General features: G+C 39.5%; 1 protein-coding gene across 1 annotated transcript in view; it reads left to right on the forward strand.

The window, feature by feature from the left end:
* Positions 1-1,796: 1,796 nt before the first annotated feature.
* plcb1 (phospholipase C beta 1) overlaps positions 1,797-16,726 on the forward strand; it is a 40,253-nt gene continuing 25,323 nt past the window's right edge. The window contains exons 1-9 of the mRNA XM_085182922.1: positions 1,797-2,297; positions 6,967-7,044; positions 9,160-9,228; positions 12,526-12,666; positions 12,764-12,843; positions 13,136-13,189; positions 13,823-13,898; positions 14,346-14,446; positions 16,160-16,323. Coding sequence (XP_085039048.1) covers positions 2,199-2,297; positions 6,967-7,044; positions 9,160-9,228; positions 12,526-12,666; positions 12,764-12,843; positions 13,136-13,189; positions 13,823-13,898; positions 14,346-14,446; positions 16,160-16,323 — 862 coding nt within the window. The 5' untranslated portion in view covers positions 1,797-2,198. The remainder of the gene's footprint in view (positions 2,298-6,966; positions 7,045-9,159; positions 9,229-12,525; positions 12,667-12,763; positions 12,844-13,135; positions 13,190-13,822; positions 13,899-14,345; positions 14,447-16,159; positions 16,324-16,726) is intronic.

A 16,726-nucleotide genomic window follows, 5' to 3' on the forward strand; every position in this document is an offset into this window, starting at 1 on the left:
TAATGCTGTGTATTTTGTGTCTGTGGAAACTCGTGCATTCTAGATACTTTTTGCTGTTTAACTGTTTTGGCCACAATCCTGTGGTCTCTGTTAAGGAAAACCTAAATTCTACAGCACACAGTGATATAATATAGCTTTTCCCAGCTTCGTGACAACAGCTTGGGGATTTCTGTTTGTTCTTTTACCTTCACCGTTCCCCTAAGCACAAAGCTGGCTTGTATTAAATGTATTAAATCTCTAAAATGTAAGTTTAAAAATTATATAAATCACATTGGAAATGTTTGTTTAAACCGAAGACTACATTTAAAAGATATGTAATTTTTAAATGGGGCTTGAACCAAGAATGCAGGGGGGGTGGGTGTATGTGTAGAAAACTGGTGTACACACCAAAATTATAAAGCTCATCTGCAACCCTGTTTGTATTAGATTTATTAAAGCAAAGTGGAAAAAAGTATTTAGACTTTTTACTTTTTCAGTTATGTACAAATTATAGTAGCTAATAGTTCACTCAAAATTACACTTTTCAGAATCCTATTTATGATATTATTGGATTAAAATGAGCAGTTTATTGATGTGTGTATATCTTTAATGTTACAGCTGTTGATGATTTTAATTAGCTATGTATAGCACTATAGCTTTATCTAAAATGATCCAATGAATCTGAAAAATACCCAAGTAACTAGTAGTTACTACTACTACTAGTTACTACTACTAGTTAGTAGTAGTAGTAACTAGTAACTGGTCGCAGCAGATGGCCGCCCCTCCCTGAGCCTGGTTCTGCTGGAGGTTTCTTCCTGTTAAAAGGGAGTTTTTCCTTCCCACTGTCGCCAAAGTGCTGCTCATAGGGGGTCATATGATTGTTGGGTTTTTCTCTGTATCTATGAAGCGCCTTGAGGCGACTTTTGTTGTGATTTGGCGCTATATAAATAAAATTGAATTGAATTGAATTAACTACAGCAATACTAATAAGTATGTGCAATTAGTAGCAAGTGCAATAAGTATATTATGAATATAGTTGAATACATTCAGAAAGCAGCACAAGCACTGAAGTAAATGTGGACTGTAAGATGAACAGTACTGTACTTCAATGTCTTTGGTGGGGTGGCGCTTGGGGGGGGGGATCATAGCTCAGGAGGGCTGATCCTACTCCTACTCTTTTCTAGATCCGCTGCTGTGTAAGCCTGAATACAATTTAAACAGTTGAGTAATCAAACTAACAAAAGAAACCAAAAATTTAAAGCTGGCTGTAAACAAGCTGACTCGTTACCAGCACGTCGCCGAATCTTCAACCAAACCTTGTCTAAGTAAAAGCCTCATGACACAGTATCAGCACCAAACCTGACTGATGTTCAAATCCCTGCACCGTAGCTTCAAAGCATGATGGCGAACCTACCCATACGAGCAGAGGCTGTTATAATAGATTAATGCCTTTGGTATAGGAAGCACATAATATAGCTGTTAATATAGTGTGTATTCAAAACTGGCCTCATTTGACTATAATCCTGGTTTGGTTTGATTCACCCTCCACTAAAACGCCCACTCTCTTTTTCTTTTCTCCCTCTAGCTCTTTATTCTCTCTCTCCTCTTCTTTCTCCCTCCTTCCTCTTCTCCTCTCCTCATTTCTCTCCATCTCTCCCACTCTCTTTCTTTCTTTCTATCTCCCTCGCTCTCCCTGTCGCTCCGGCTCTCCCTCTCTTACCCCTCCCCCATCTGTGGGAAGCTGCCGTTGTGCGCATGTCGCCGATGAGTCAAATTGTGGAGGCAGTGCATGCACACACACATACACACACACACACACACACACATATCCTGTCTCCCACGAAGGCATCTGTTTCAGTCTGTCTCTCTGTGAGATGCAGCACCAACAGAGAGAGGGGGAGACAAGAAGAGGGAGGGAAGGATAAGAAAAAAGAGGTGTGAGAACAGAGGCACAGAGCAGAAAGAAAGGAGAAAGAGAAGAAGGGCTCAAATAAAAAAAAATTTAAGAGTGAACAAAGATAAAGCAAAGACAAAATACAAAATACAAGACTCTTCTTCAGAAGAGGAGAGGATGCTGCTGCAGCTGAGCATCTATGCCTGACTTCTGAGGAGTTCTCAGCTCGGACATGACTGACATGCAGCATTCCTGCATCTGAGCATCTCTAGTCCGTGCATGTGTGAGAGAGAGAGAAAGTCAGGGTTAATGTGTGTGTGAAGCCATGGCGAGTGCTCAGCCGGGGGTCCACGCGTTGAAACTCCAACCTCCTTCCGTCTCTCACACGCTGAGGAACGGAAGCAACTTCATTAAATGGGATGAGGTAAGGACTGATTTTCCTCAAGCACAAGCAAATAGTTTTATTTAATTCTGCTACTTGAAAAAAAAATAAGGAGGCTGAGAAAACAGTCGAAGAATTGAAACTAGCTGAATTAATGTGGAGCGTGAGAAATTGAGGAGGAAGAGGAGGAAATGAGCCATGTTGTCAGATGTGTTTACTATTCATTTGCTGATTGAGCTTTGGCAGTAAGTACCTGTGGATCTTAGCAGTGAGGCAGATAGTGTGTGTGTGTGTGTGTGTGTGTGTGTGTGTGTGTGTATGTAGGTGTGTGTCTGAAATGTGTTTCTGATCAGTCTTCTATTGGCACCTGTTGGCATCCACCAGTATTCATGTCCTGTGTGTGTATGAAGCCCACACATACTTACTCCTGTGCCGGTCATGAGCACAGTCAACCACAAGGTATTTGCAGAGCTGTGTGTGTTCCTCTGTGTGCATGTGTGTGTGTTGGTATGCTGAAGTACAGAGCGCTGACAATGAGGAGGGAAAAAAAAAATGCTGTCCGGTTGCCATGGTAACTGACATGGTTACCAGCACCTAAACAGATCAGGTGCGTGTGTGTGTGTGTGTTTATTATCACTGCCTTGAGCTTTATAATGTCATGGATCATACTTATGGAGAAGTACTTAAGAACTAATCCAATGCAGAGCTGAATCCATTCACAATAGCTTAAACTAGTGTGTGTGTGTGTGTGTGTGTGTGTGTGTGCGTGTGTGTGTGCGTGCGTGTGTGTGTTTTGATATTTCTCTCCAACATGTAGAGCCGGGCTTTATGAAAAATAGAATCAGTTGCTATGGCAACAGGTGACAACCAGGGAGCTAGTTAACCAGCTTCTGAGCTTCTTCTTCTGCTTTTTCTTCTTCCAAATGTAGGCTGTGTTAACACTTTCAAGAAAGCAAAAATCCTGCAAAAGAATGTGAAGAACTTTATAAGTACGGACATCTAATGTTTAGAGGACTGAGCTCAAGCTGGTTCCTGTACCTTCTCAGAAATAGGGATGGAGTAAAAAGTCCCTCCAAGTGTTAAATATATGCCCTTTTGAATAGCTATATTAATTATAGCACAGCAGGTAAGAGGTATAGCTTTGACGGATTTTATTGACTAGTATTATGAAACGATCAAGTGTGTACGATCAAGAAAACAAAGAGAAAAAGAAGTACCATAGAAATATAGTGTTGCCGAGGTTAGCAATTGTGCCACATGGAAAGCGGATGCTGATGTGTGACAGACAAACCGTTGAGTCTTAGTAAGAGTTTTAATGCTAGTCATTTTCCATGCATGCAAACAATTAATTATTTAAATTATTGTGTACCCCTGTATATAATTTTGTACCATTAAATTAAGGTGCAACATTCTGAGCTGGGACTAAAGACAAGTTGTAATGATAGTACTGACGAGGATACCTTTCTTTTCTCCCTGTGACATCTGGAAGAGTCCAGCTTAAATCTTAAATCAATAAATAATATTATTCTCACTCACAATTCACAGCTTTTTACGTATGAGGAGAACATATGTTCTTTTCTAAAGATTCTGAAGAAATATGGCACATTTTAGAATTCAGTGACTAATTTAGCGTTGGTTCAGTTACTGTATTTGGTTACTGTAAAAGGTGATATTAGTTAGTTTATTAGGTGGTATTCCTTCCTTGTGGTGGACTTTTGGCCACTAGTGGATGTTCCAGGCTCTTTTTTTGCATTTGTATCCCTAAAATATATTTCATACCTTTTCATATTATTTAATTTTTTTTTGTCCATCATTCAGTGGTTAATAGACAGACTTTTTAAATCTAGTTCTGTTTTATTGTGATTTTTCTGTGCTTGTAAGTTTGTTCAGCAATGCACTTGTGATGTATTGACTGAATGACAATAAAGGAATCTGAATCGGTCATCAGTGCCCTTAGCTCCTGCTGGTATTGATTTCAGCTGCTTTCCTCAAAGAGGGGATTAGTTTATTTCAGTAGCCTATACCCTTTTACTTTGCTAACGGATATTTTGCCTGTCATGGCTACAAGCTGCCAAACTACATTAACCTTTCCAGTTGTCCCTGGGGCATCATTTCAGGCGGGTGTATGGGTCGATTATACGCAAGTTAGCCCACATGTCCTTTTTTCAATAATATGAGCTACTTTTTTCATGTGGGTGTGTTTTACTTATACTCTTTTCCTAACCCTAATGTACTGGTTTTCTGGCAGTGTATAGTATAAGCCAGCAGCCCACTTAACCTATCTGCCAGGCATTTTTTATGGTTTTCATTTAACTAATACCTAAATAGATCTCTGTTCCTGTTAATACTTTTTACACATTAACAAAACAGCTTGAGCAGTTTTGTAGCAGTACAAATCTGATATCCATTCGCAGTAACTGAGTCCAGTAGCCTTGTTAGGCTAAAGCCTTCACCACTGTGTGCAGTTGTGAAGGATGCAAAAGATTCACGCTGGAAGTGTGAAACTGTCACTGTTTCACACCTCCCTGCTCTTGTTCTGCACACAGATAATGCAGCTGTTGGGTTTGAGCATCAAATTGATTAAGGTTTAGTTTATAAGAAGGTGGACGGCACTATATTAATTAGATGTAACATTAAATTGTATTGGAACATCTTATTCCTGTGTCTCAGGCAAGATTGTTGTCAAGTCCGTGTCAACAACAAAGGACACATTACGCATCGCACGGAGGCATCCAGTAAAATGTAGCATTACAAACCCCGGGATGAGAAGGCACTGGCATGCCATAGGCTTTGTTTGTGTGTGCCCTTTTAGGAAGATTCAGTGTGTTAGGACAATGAGAACAAAAGATTTGAAAGTGGAGAGAAATGGGTCCAATCCGTGCTGGTATGGAATAGGAAGAAGCAAAGCTGGTGAGCTAGTTTAAGCAGATGAGTTGAGCTGCATGGTATCATGCTTCCCTCTGCTCAGATCATACATTAATGACATGCAGTTTGGTGGTTTATTTAAGCAGCAACGATTCCCATCTCTCTCATTTCTGACATGTTGATATTTATAACTCGAGAGGTCGAAAGCAGCCGATGTTACAACTATAATCTTTAACAGCATCAGTCAACTTAACAATCAAAGGAGCTTGCAAAGAAAAGCGTCTGGACTTCTTTGAGTTGCTTGAAGACGTTTCACCTCTCATCCGAGAAGCTTCTTCAGTTCTAAGGTCAAATGGTGGAGAGTCCCAGATTTAAACCTAGTGGGAGTATCCCCCCACAGAGGGACAAAAGGACCCCCTGATGATCCTCTAATCGCCTGAGCCAAGGTGTGGAACTGGGTGTGGGTCCCAATCAACCAGGGTTTCGGGTGAGCTCATTGTGAAACCTGGCCCCACCTTATCATGCGAATTCCTGAGGTCAGATGGCCCAGGATGTGAGTGGGCGTTAAGGCGTCTGGGGAGGGAACTCAAAACTGGATTATAGATGGCAGAGAGTTGGCTTCACAGTCAACTTAACAATATTATTATTATTTTATTATACAATAATCCTTTCCTAGCTTTCATTATTTCATTGAATCTCCTATTACTGAACCAGCAGAAATATTGGATTCAATTTAACAAGTACTATCAATATGATATGATGTCTAAAACTTTTTGGTTGAATTGTCTTGTTGTAACTATAACTATAAGTCACAGCTCCCCAGTTACAAAAGCTGCAGGTTAATCAACTTTATAAAGAAGTCTTAAGTTTGCTTCACCAAGTTTGCAAAAATGACAAATGTCAGCTTTAATTTTTGATGCCACGATGTCTTCTTCTGGCGTCACTGTTTGTGTTGTTCGATATTTAGACTATTTTTGCTGTTATTATTGATTTTGTACAGCTTAAGTTGCTTTATTTTTGATTATTAAGTTATTTTTGATCTGTCACATTAAATCTTTTGAACCTTTTTGTTTGATTCGTGGCAACTGAAACTGTTAAAAGATTCCATCAGTACCTGTAATAAAGTCACTCCAATCCTATCTCTGTTTTGCAGAAAAGCAACTGAAACCACTCTGATTAAACTTTTATTAAACTGTATACACTCAAAGCTTTACATAGTCACAAATCTTTGCACTCCCTCGAAGCATATTCAATTCGGCTGCAAGCTTCAAAACACCAGTTTATCAAATAATTTGGGGATTCAAACTGCTTAACCCCATATAAAAAATACTTAGTATTATTTTTGTCCATTCAATACCAGATATTTACACCAGGCTTCAAGATGCTTTTATTTTTAACCAGTAATTAGCCACAGAAACCGGTCCTCTGAGACACCTGCTGCGTATAAAATGCTGTGATTTTTCAAACAGCAAAACATCAGAAGAGCTGCTCTGTCTGAATCCACCTGGAGCCAATTAGGAACTGTCATGGTGGGTTAATATGGATAGATAGTTAGTGTTATGACAGCTGAAAAGAACTTCTGTTACATGAAAATGAAATCGCTTAGTGTTCCCAGGTTAAAAGAGGTCACGCTGTGGTGAGTAGTAAAATAAGATTCTGGACACTAACAGTATGAATCATTATCACTTCATGCCACCACAGATAAGTGTATTCTTACATAATTTTCTCGCCCTACCAAGTAGAAAGTAGAACATTTTTATGAGTGCGTTAGATACGTAAATGATTTTTCTCTTGAGTTTTTATGATGTTTTACGGTTATTTTCATTCTCTCCACCTGTCTCCCTAGGATTTGTCCACTGTGAATCCAGTGACTCTGCATGTGGATCCACATGGATTTTACCTCTACTGGACCGACCAAAACAAGGTTAAGCACAAAAATCAGCTGTCTTAGATATAATTCTCTTAGACTGGCTGTAGATATTAAATGATGAGGAACACATTTAGCTTGATACCTCAAAAAGTGACATTAATTGATTTGGTGACTCATCAATATTCAGTATTTCAGTCATTAAAACTGGAACTTTTTTCAGACTAGATTCTGAATCAAAGATGAATCATTAAATGTTTCATTACCTTCTTATTTTCTGCACATTTGACTAAATTAATTTGCTAATGAAGATTGGTTTTTTAAATTAATTTTCCATTTTAAGTTTGATTAAATGTTGTCTGAATCATTTTTGTGCACCTGTGAAGCAATTTTATTATTTTTTTATTCTAATCTTACAAACACAAAAATATAACCAATACAGTCTAGCTGTTAGTCTGATCTGTTTTTGCTATGCTAATGTTTTGCTATAAGATGCTAAATATCTTGCTTCCACATAGTCTTGTCTGTGACCTTTATCTACTACATAAACTGCTTACATATTTACAACATTCAGCTTCACTGTGCTAACAATAACCAGTTATGTTTTTGGAATGCAGAGAAAAAGATATACTAAATGCTGCAGTTGGAGATCATAGCAGAGCCAAAATGATTCCCACCATGTGTAATGATTTTACAGTTTTCTTACCTTTCAAATGGTTGCTTTGAAGTTTGTGACCACTATTAAACCCCGATTCTTTTGTCCCCATGACAGAACAGAGAAAACCGACTCATAGTGTGTTCAAATATTGATATTTCTTTTATTCAATCATCTTCCGGAAGAGAGAGACCTCTGCACAGCTCAAACGCCAGTTGCAAGAGCTCTCTAACATTAGAATCATAAACTGTGCCTCATATAGGTGTTATTTTGGTAGTAAACATTGCTTATATGGCAAGTTCCTCATTTCAGTGTCTTATCTATTAATATGGCTGAGCACTAAAACTTCCTGTTTTTCAGTCTGGCTGAGCACTTAGGTTGTGAGTTAAAAGTGGCCTTGCTCTACAAGCCTTTATTAAAGTACATAAAACAATATAATAAGCAGATACACATTAAAAATATTTCTCTTATCCCTAACACCGCTCACAGCCAGTTCCTGTCTTCAAATGGTAGTTACACTGACTTGGTCAGATATCAGTCTGAGTTAGCTTACAGTTAAATAGCAACAGGTTGGTAATTACATGCAAACTGTTTGTGATAATATGATGATTTATTGTGATAAAGCAGTGAAAATAGCAACTCTGTTGCCATCTACATACAGAGAAATTTGCATTACACAGAAAAGTACAGTAAATACTTACATTCAAAGTCAGTCAAATCAGAACCACATAGATTTGAAACAAATATTAATAAAGACCTCCACAAATAGTTGCTGCAAGATGGGGATTTAACTGATATAACCAGAATACAGCTAGTTTGTCAACCAGCTGAGTCGAGTCAGCTGCTGCAAAGACATGAACAGCAGACAAGTTGCACTCAGCAGCACAGACTGATTCAGATTGGTTGCAACACATTGGCAAACTGTCAGTGTTCATAAATTAGACATCAATTACTTGCAAAGCCTCCCCAACCTGTTTGAGAGTGAGTCAGTCTGAGTTGGACCGTGATTATTTGGAGACAGATTGCCTCCCATCAGGTGACTTGTGCAATCGCCTTGCGATCATAAGTGGCCACCCAGATGTTCAAAAACCCAGAGGTTAGCTTTGTCACCTGAAAGTATGAAAATACATGAGAAGCACAAACTGTGTGCCATTCAGGGATTAGCTGTTTTTATTTTTCACAGACTATTCCAAGAATGTTGGTATTTATTTTATTTTTTTTTAGCTTTGTTAATCAAGAGGCTTGTTAATGTTAAGGTTATGTATTCATATACAAGAACTGTAGCGATACAATGTATAGTCAAAGGCTGGGCGGATACCTTTAAAAGGTATGCAAAAAGCAAGCATATGAGACAGCATACCATTGCACACACATACATACATGCACACGTTCTTTCCAGGTCGGCTTAAATCCTTAACAGGAAACAGCAGGAGGCCTTTAGCTCCCAGATAACAGCTGACTGTGTGTGTGTGTGTGTGTGTGTGTGTGTGCTCTATGTGTGGGTGTGTTGTCATTAGGACACAGAGCTGTTGGACCTGACCCTGGTAAAAGATGTCAGAACAGGCAGAAGCACGAAAACACCCAAGGTACTGTCATCTCTCTGCTTATGTTCACCTCTACTTGACCCTGCACGTGTGAAATGTATGCTGTGTCCTTCCTGCATTGCAATTTTCAATCCTCCTACTGCATCTCTGTAGCCGGTGACCTCTCACCTAACAGTTGCTCCTCTTATGCAGCAGAATGTGATGTTTTATTTATGAAATTTTTAATATTTGACTTAACGTTTGCATTACTTTTTGTAGCTGACATTACGGCATTTGTGCTTTAATAATAAGTTGATGTTTTTTATTGCCTCTTTTTTCTTTCTGTACTACCATGAAATACTTTAGATTTTATTTCTGTTACCTACTATCCTTTATGTTATATTTATTGCTTTGCTTCCTACTTCAATAGAAGACTTGTGCTTTGCTTTCATAAATAGCAAAGTATCTGATGTATTGTGTTCGAGGGCAGCCATAATATTTGCCCGACTGGGTTTCTTAATGATTTTAATCCTTGATTGTTACTATGACTGCCTCATAAGTCTCTAATAATCTCCTCCCTCTGGTCCTCCTCTACCCCTGCTTTTACTTTGTCATCCTGAAAATGATGTGCCACCATGGGAGGAGGCAATTTAACTGGATAATCACAAGATTGAACATTAAACCAAAGCAAAAAAAAACAAAACATTTAACACACCGAAACCCTGGAAAACTTTTTTTTAAAAATCAGTGATTCAATTCAATTCAATTTTATTTATATAGCGCCAAATCACAACAAAAGTCACCTCAAGGCGCTTTTAACAGGAAGAAACCTCCGGCAGAACCAGGCTCAGGGAGGGGCGGCCATCTGCTGCGACCGGTTGGGGTGAGAGAAGGAAGACAGGATAAAAGACATGCTGTGGAAGAGAGACAGAGATTAATAACAGATATGATTCAATACAGAGAGGTCTGTTAACACATAGTGAGTGAGAAAGGTGACTGGAAAGGAAAAACTCAATGCATCATGGGAATCCCCCGGTAGCCTACATCTATTGCAGCATAACTAAGGGAGGATTCAGTGTCACCTGGTCCAGCCCTAACTATATGCTTTAGCAAAAAGAAAAGTTTTAAGCCTAATCTTAAAAGTAGAGATAGTGTCTGTCTCCTGAATCCAAACTGGAAGCTGGTTCCACAGAAGAGGGGCCTGAAAACTGATGGCTCTGCCTCCCATTCTAATTTTAAATACTCTAGGAACAACAAGTAGGCCTGCAGAGCGGGAGCGAAGTGCTCTAATAGGGTGATATGGTACTACAAGGTCATTAAGATAAGATGGGGCCTGATTATTTAAGACCTTGTATGTGAGGAGCAGGATTTTGAATTCAATTCTGGATTTAACAGGAAGCCAAAACAGAAGAAATCTGCTCTCTCTTTCTAGTCCCTGTCAGGACTCTTGCTGCAGCATTTTGGATTAGCTGAAGGCTTTTCAGGGAGTTTTTTGGACATCCTGATAATAATGAATTGCAGTAGTCCAGCCTGGAAGTAATAAATGCATGAACTAGTTTTTCCTCAATAAGTACGCAAAAGGAGACATGGCTGGTGTGCCATCACCTCGTGGCATACACACACTGGGCAGATCACCTGCCATCAGGGCTAAGAGACAGACAACCATTCACAATTACTTTGAAGCCTACAGGCAATGTTGATTCACTTGTTAACCTAAAATGCATGTAATGGGGTGCCAGAATACCCAGAGAGAACCCATACAGGCACACAGAAAAGCACCAGTCTGGTTGATGGATTTGAAACTTCTTTATGGAAATGTGAATGATGTGCTTTAAATCACTGGTGGACATGTAAAATCAACTTTCCTGACATCTACACATGCGGCAGCACTATTTAAGCATAACGTTTAACCCACAAGACCATGGTACTAACAGAATGCAAGACTATACTGATCTCCCAAACTGGCCTCTCATTTCTTACATTTTGCTTCCAAGGCACCAGACTTTTTAGTACTTTTTAAAATGGTCTTGATCAATAATTCTCCAGCTATTCACTGGTGTACATAGTGTAACATGTATCCTTAAAATATTGGAGGAAACTGAACAAATGGAGGGCAAAAGAAAAAACATCAGGTCAAAAAACTATTTACAACAGATAAACAGTATCTGAAAGTCATGACCTTAAGAAATTAAAAGAAAAATGTAGAAGACTTGACACCTGACAGTTGATCGGTTCCCCAAAGTCTCATAGAAATAGTATTAATTGAAGGGTGGCTGTCAAGAAAAAACCAAAGAAAGGAACCAGGAGAAAAGTCTGAGATGAGCCAAATTACACAAACCTGTGAAGGTTCTCAGTCATCCAGGTCACGGTAGTCTAAGGAGCTTGGAAAGAAAAGCGTTCCCTTGAAGACGTTTCACCTCTCATCAGAGAAGCTTCTTCAGTTCTAAGAGTAACTGGTGGAGAGTCCCAGATTTTAAGCCCTATGGGAGTTTCCCCAAGAGGGTCATGGAACCAGTGGAGAATCCATCATGTCCTGGGACTGCATTTCAGTCACAAACCAGACAGTAGCATCTAAAAAGCATCTGGCAGCAGCGTTCACAAACACACTTTCAGTCTTAGACAGAAAAACATACAACGTAACACTATCAGTAAGATGGCATATAGTAGGAATGGCCTCTCCAGAGCCCGCACCTCAACATTATTGAAACACCGTGTATCATCTTGACTGGAACAAGAGGAATCTCCCTCAAGAAGCCCGGAGAACTATTCCTGAAGACTACTTGAAAGCTTGCCTCGGAGAATTCAGGCTGCGCTGAAGAATAGAGGTTGCTGTGTATACCCAGTGTTGGCTTTCAGCCTTGTTAGAATTGTACAGACTCTGATTTCCCCTTATATACTGTATTTCCATATATATCTGCACAAGTTTCAATGAGTCGCTGTGCCTATTTCCCATCTTACTAGAAAATAAAAAAATAAGTGGAAACTCAAGACTTGCATGAGGGATGATGAGACCCTCTTCAGTCAGAAAAACTGGAGAAAATGTGAAGCCCCTCTTGAGGAAGGTGACAAACATTAAATTATTTTTATTTCCTTACTTTCCACAAAAACATCTTTCTCTGTTTGATCGCCTGATTTACTGTCAGGTTCAGCCTGCACTCTCTTTACACTTAAAACACACTGTATGTTACAAACAACATGTCACGCTGGGTAAAAATAGATGCAAATAAACTGCCTGAAATGGTCTCGGCCATCCCCGCATCCCTCCAGGTCCCCTCACTTTCATCCGTCTCCTCTCTACAGTGCACGCCTCCCTCGTGGCTCCGATTCCACTGACAGCTTTCACTCTGTGTCATCCAATAGGAGGCTAAGCTGCGGGAGCTGCTCGACGTGGGAAACCTGGTCGGCAGGCTGGAGAACCGCATGGTTACCGTGGTTACGGCTTCAGACCTTGTAAACGTCAACCAGCTTAACTTCATCGCTTCGCAGGAGGACGAAGCCAAGGTGCTGAGCTCATTAAAGCGACCGTGACCATGACTAATTGCGATGATAATGATGATGCAGTGTGTGACTGTTTTTGTGTTTCGTTTTTTTTTTGTAGGCGTGGTGTGAGGAACTGTTTTCTCTGTCTTCCAACCTGCTGAGCCACAATCTCAACAGAGACCAGAGTCTGCTGAAAGCGTGAGTACGCACAAATGCATCACTGCACGCACATGTTTGTTTTATTAAACAGTATATGTCTTAAAGGGAAGCACAGATGTGGATTTGTGGGGTTTGGAGGTTAATAAAAAAAATGTGATGAACTTAATCATCCCTGCTGCTTCCTGACACCTTTTTGAAACCTATTTTCTGCACATCTTTTAATCTTAATGGTTTTACAAAATGCTTCATTCACACACACCATTGACCCATTTGCCCGACCACTTTTGCTACTTCACCCTTTGATTTTGACCCTCTAATGTTTCTGCTTCAGGTACATCAAGTTAACTCTTCAGCCGAATGCAGAGGGGAGAATTCCCGTCAAGAAGTGAGTTCCCGATGATTATTAGGTCCCCAAGCCTCACTCAGTGGTTTTAAACAAGCATTCACTTTGAGGCACATGTTACAGTATATGGTCGGGAACGTGAGGAATTAGCCTGAAGAAATCTTCAGAGACACGCACAAACTTTAACTTTGCTCTTTCCTGTCCCTTGCTTCCAAAAATAAACTTAATTCCATGTGCACTTGGGGAAGCAAAAACAGGGACAGGATTCATGAAGGTGCTTAATTCAGCACTGACCTGGTAATCAACCACTGCCAGAGCATGAGATGGATAATACAGTTATGACAGGAAGCTGTATTTTAGAAGCAAACCGAGAGCCGAATTAAGGTCAGCTGATATCTAAGAAGCCGAGGGAGTAGAGTTTTACGAAAGCCCGCACGGTTTGACAGTTTGCACAGTCGAAGCTTTGGGCTCGAGTGAAGAGGGTGAGATTTGCCAAAGTGAAATTGCATACATGGGGAATAGTTGCATTTCAAGAACCGTTATGGAGGATTAGCACCGTAAATGTCGGCCCATTAGTTGGAGAGAAGAATACGTAGAGGTTCTTACGGAGAGTAAAAAAATGAGTTTTGGGTCGGTGGAATGATCATAATATTGTTGCACCACTGTCTGTTTCAGTATTGTTCGGCTGTTTTCATCGGACAGAAAAAGAGTCGAGAATGCCCTGGAGAGCTGCAAACTGCCCTATGGACGGGTAAATACTTCAGTTAGTTTGGATTATTATAGGTGGCAGGGAATGAAAGACACATGAAAAGCTGTTCTCTTTTCATGGATAACTGCATATTAGACTCACAAAGTATTTTGTTTTTTTCTCTCTTTTTCTCTTTATTCTTTCTTCTCAGTTTTCTGTTTGCTGTTGAAGCTTTTGTCTGTTGGTTTTGTCCAGAATGACTCATAGTGCATGGATGGGTGAAATAAGCTCAGATATCTGGGTCATCAAGTTTTCAAGCAGCCACTTCCAATTCAAAACAAAGTCGTGTTGATTTTACATGAATCACACATTGAATATTCCTGTGAGCACAGAAAGATTGTTTTGAAGAAGACATGTTGGAGGAAAAGTTGCATTTTAAAAAGGTTTTTGAACTATATTCTGCAGTTGGCATTATCAATAATTAATGCCCATGTTCTTTGTGTTTGACAGGGTGACAGCATCAAACTGGAAGACTTAACACTTGAAGTTTACCGGAACTTCTTGGACAGTCTGTGCCCTCGTCCTGAGCTTGGGAACATCTTCAAACTGCAGTAAGTAAACAGAAAATAACTTGAGCTGGAGCTCTTGCTGCAGCTACTGACCGCTACTCTGCTAACAGATGTATTAAAGATGAAGAAGCTACTCTACAAAATGAAAAGTTGTTATTTGCTTCAGGCCAATTTTTTTGATGTCAGAAAAATCGTGATTCATCGTCTGTCCCACTTGTACAGACAGACAGGGATTGAAGAAACTGGTTGATCTTTAGCTTTGCAGCAGTAATCATATTCTTAACTAATCTATCCCCTCTTCCAACGATGTTATGCAACTGGACCAGTTTGTTAGAAGTAATTAGCTTTCTGGAGTCTTTTATCCTGTCTTCCTTCTCTCACCCCAACTGGTCGCAGCAGATGGCCCCGCCCCTCCCTGAGCCTGGTTCTGCCGGAGGTTTCTTCCTGTTAAAAGGGAGTTTTTCCTTCCCACTGTCGCCAAAGTGTTTGCTCATAGGGGGTCATATGATTGTTGGGTTTTTCTCTGTATCTATGAAGCGCCTTGAGGTGACTTTTGTTGTGATTTGGCGCTATATAAATAAAATTGAATTGAATTGAATTGAATTGAATTGAATTGAATTGAATTGAATTGAATTGAATTGAATTGAATTGGAGCCCATCGAAATCCTGATCCTGGAGTTTTTTTTTAATGTAATTGTGTCTAAATCTAAATCTATTTGTATTAATTTCTTGAACAACAAGACAATACGTCACAATTTCTTTTTATTTCAAGTTGATATGCAGTTGGAAATATATGATGATTAAGACCTCATTAAGACCAGTCAACAACCCCCCCGGTGACCACTGATCACTAGGAAAAAAAATGTCTATTCTACAAAATAGACATTCTACCTTTTTCTCTCTGAGCTGCAGTGAAACTGCAAACATCTATGCAAACTACTTGTAGCCTAGTAATGACGACAGCAATCACAAGGAGCTTTTCAGTGCTTCATCGTATACCTCTTTACTACCAGTTTTTTATGCAAGAGACTGTCAGGAACCTCCAGCAACCACTCGCTTACTAGTCACAGAATACACACTTTTCCCGCATGACTGGTGGTTGCTAGATAAGTGCCAACAGGTCTCTAGGTCTGTGTGACTGAGACCTGAACCATTGTGAGATGGGCCCAATCTGAAATTTCACATCGTATCTTCACACTTAGAATGACAACTTGATATTTTAAGAAAATGAAGCGTATCATCTAGTTGTTCTCAAATATTATCACAGGGCATTTCTGCATCGAAGAAACTGGAATCAATAAAGGATGATAATAATAAAATTATTTAAATGTTTAGTTATAGTTTGTGTAGTACTTGTACTACACTTGTACTTGTAGTAGTAATTCTCTGGGGTTTTTTCTAGCATTGGAAAGCAGTAGATAAATCTGTACAATGTGAAAACTGGCAGATTTATGCAGCATACCACTTGCACATTTGTTCTAGTGGTTTCTCATCACACATGAAAACATGTTGACGTATTCCAGTTTCTACAAACGTTCTAAACCCTTGCAAATTGATTTAACTTAATAGATTCAATCAATTGATAAAACCAACACAATAGCACTCTTCCCATTTTAAAAACTGTTTTTCAAGAGTATGAGGTTAAGCAGCACTCCAGCAGTGGTTCCACAAAAATACACAAACAGCATACAAATTTCTGAGAAGGTTTATCCTCTAATGCTCTCACTTTCAACCCAACTCTTCTCTGCTCTGCAGAGGAGCCAATGATGGGATGCTGTCAGTCGATCAGATGACAGAGTTCATCAACAATAAGCAGAGAGACCCAAGGCTCAATGAAATCCTCTACCCACCTCTTCGTCCTGCACAGACGCACACTGCGATGGAGAGGTATCAACATGACCAGGCACAACTGAAGCAAGGTACACACTTAGACAAGCAGATTTTGCTGGAGGTTTTATGTGTTTGTTTGTTGTTGTTGTTGTTGTTTTTTTACTTTAACCTCCTAGGACCTGGTGTCCACATATGTGGACATCACATTTTGGGTTATTTAGACCAAAATACTCAATTTTGCTCTACAAGGGCCTGATATCCACTTACGAGGACATTATGCTGCTACAGTTCTATCAAAATTTTAAACAAATATCCTCATATGTGGCTTATTTTTCATAAAAACAAAAATAAGGTAAAAAAAATCTTTCTTTTTACATTCATCGGGCCCCAATATGCTCAAATATCAAAGAGAAATTAAAAATGCATGCTGTGGAAGAGTTCGGGTCTTAGGAGGTTAAAAAAAAAACACACAAGTTGATTAGAAAAATACCT

Source organism: Neolamprologus multifasciatus, chromosome 13, assembly GCF_963576455.1.
Source record: "Neolamprologus multifasciatus chromosome 13, fNeoMul1.2, whole genome shotgun sequence".
NCBI classification, from domain to species: domain Eukaryota; kingdom Metazoa; phylum Chordata; class Actinopteri; order Cichliformes; family Cichlidae; genus Neolamprologus; species Neolamprologus multifasciatus.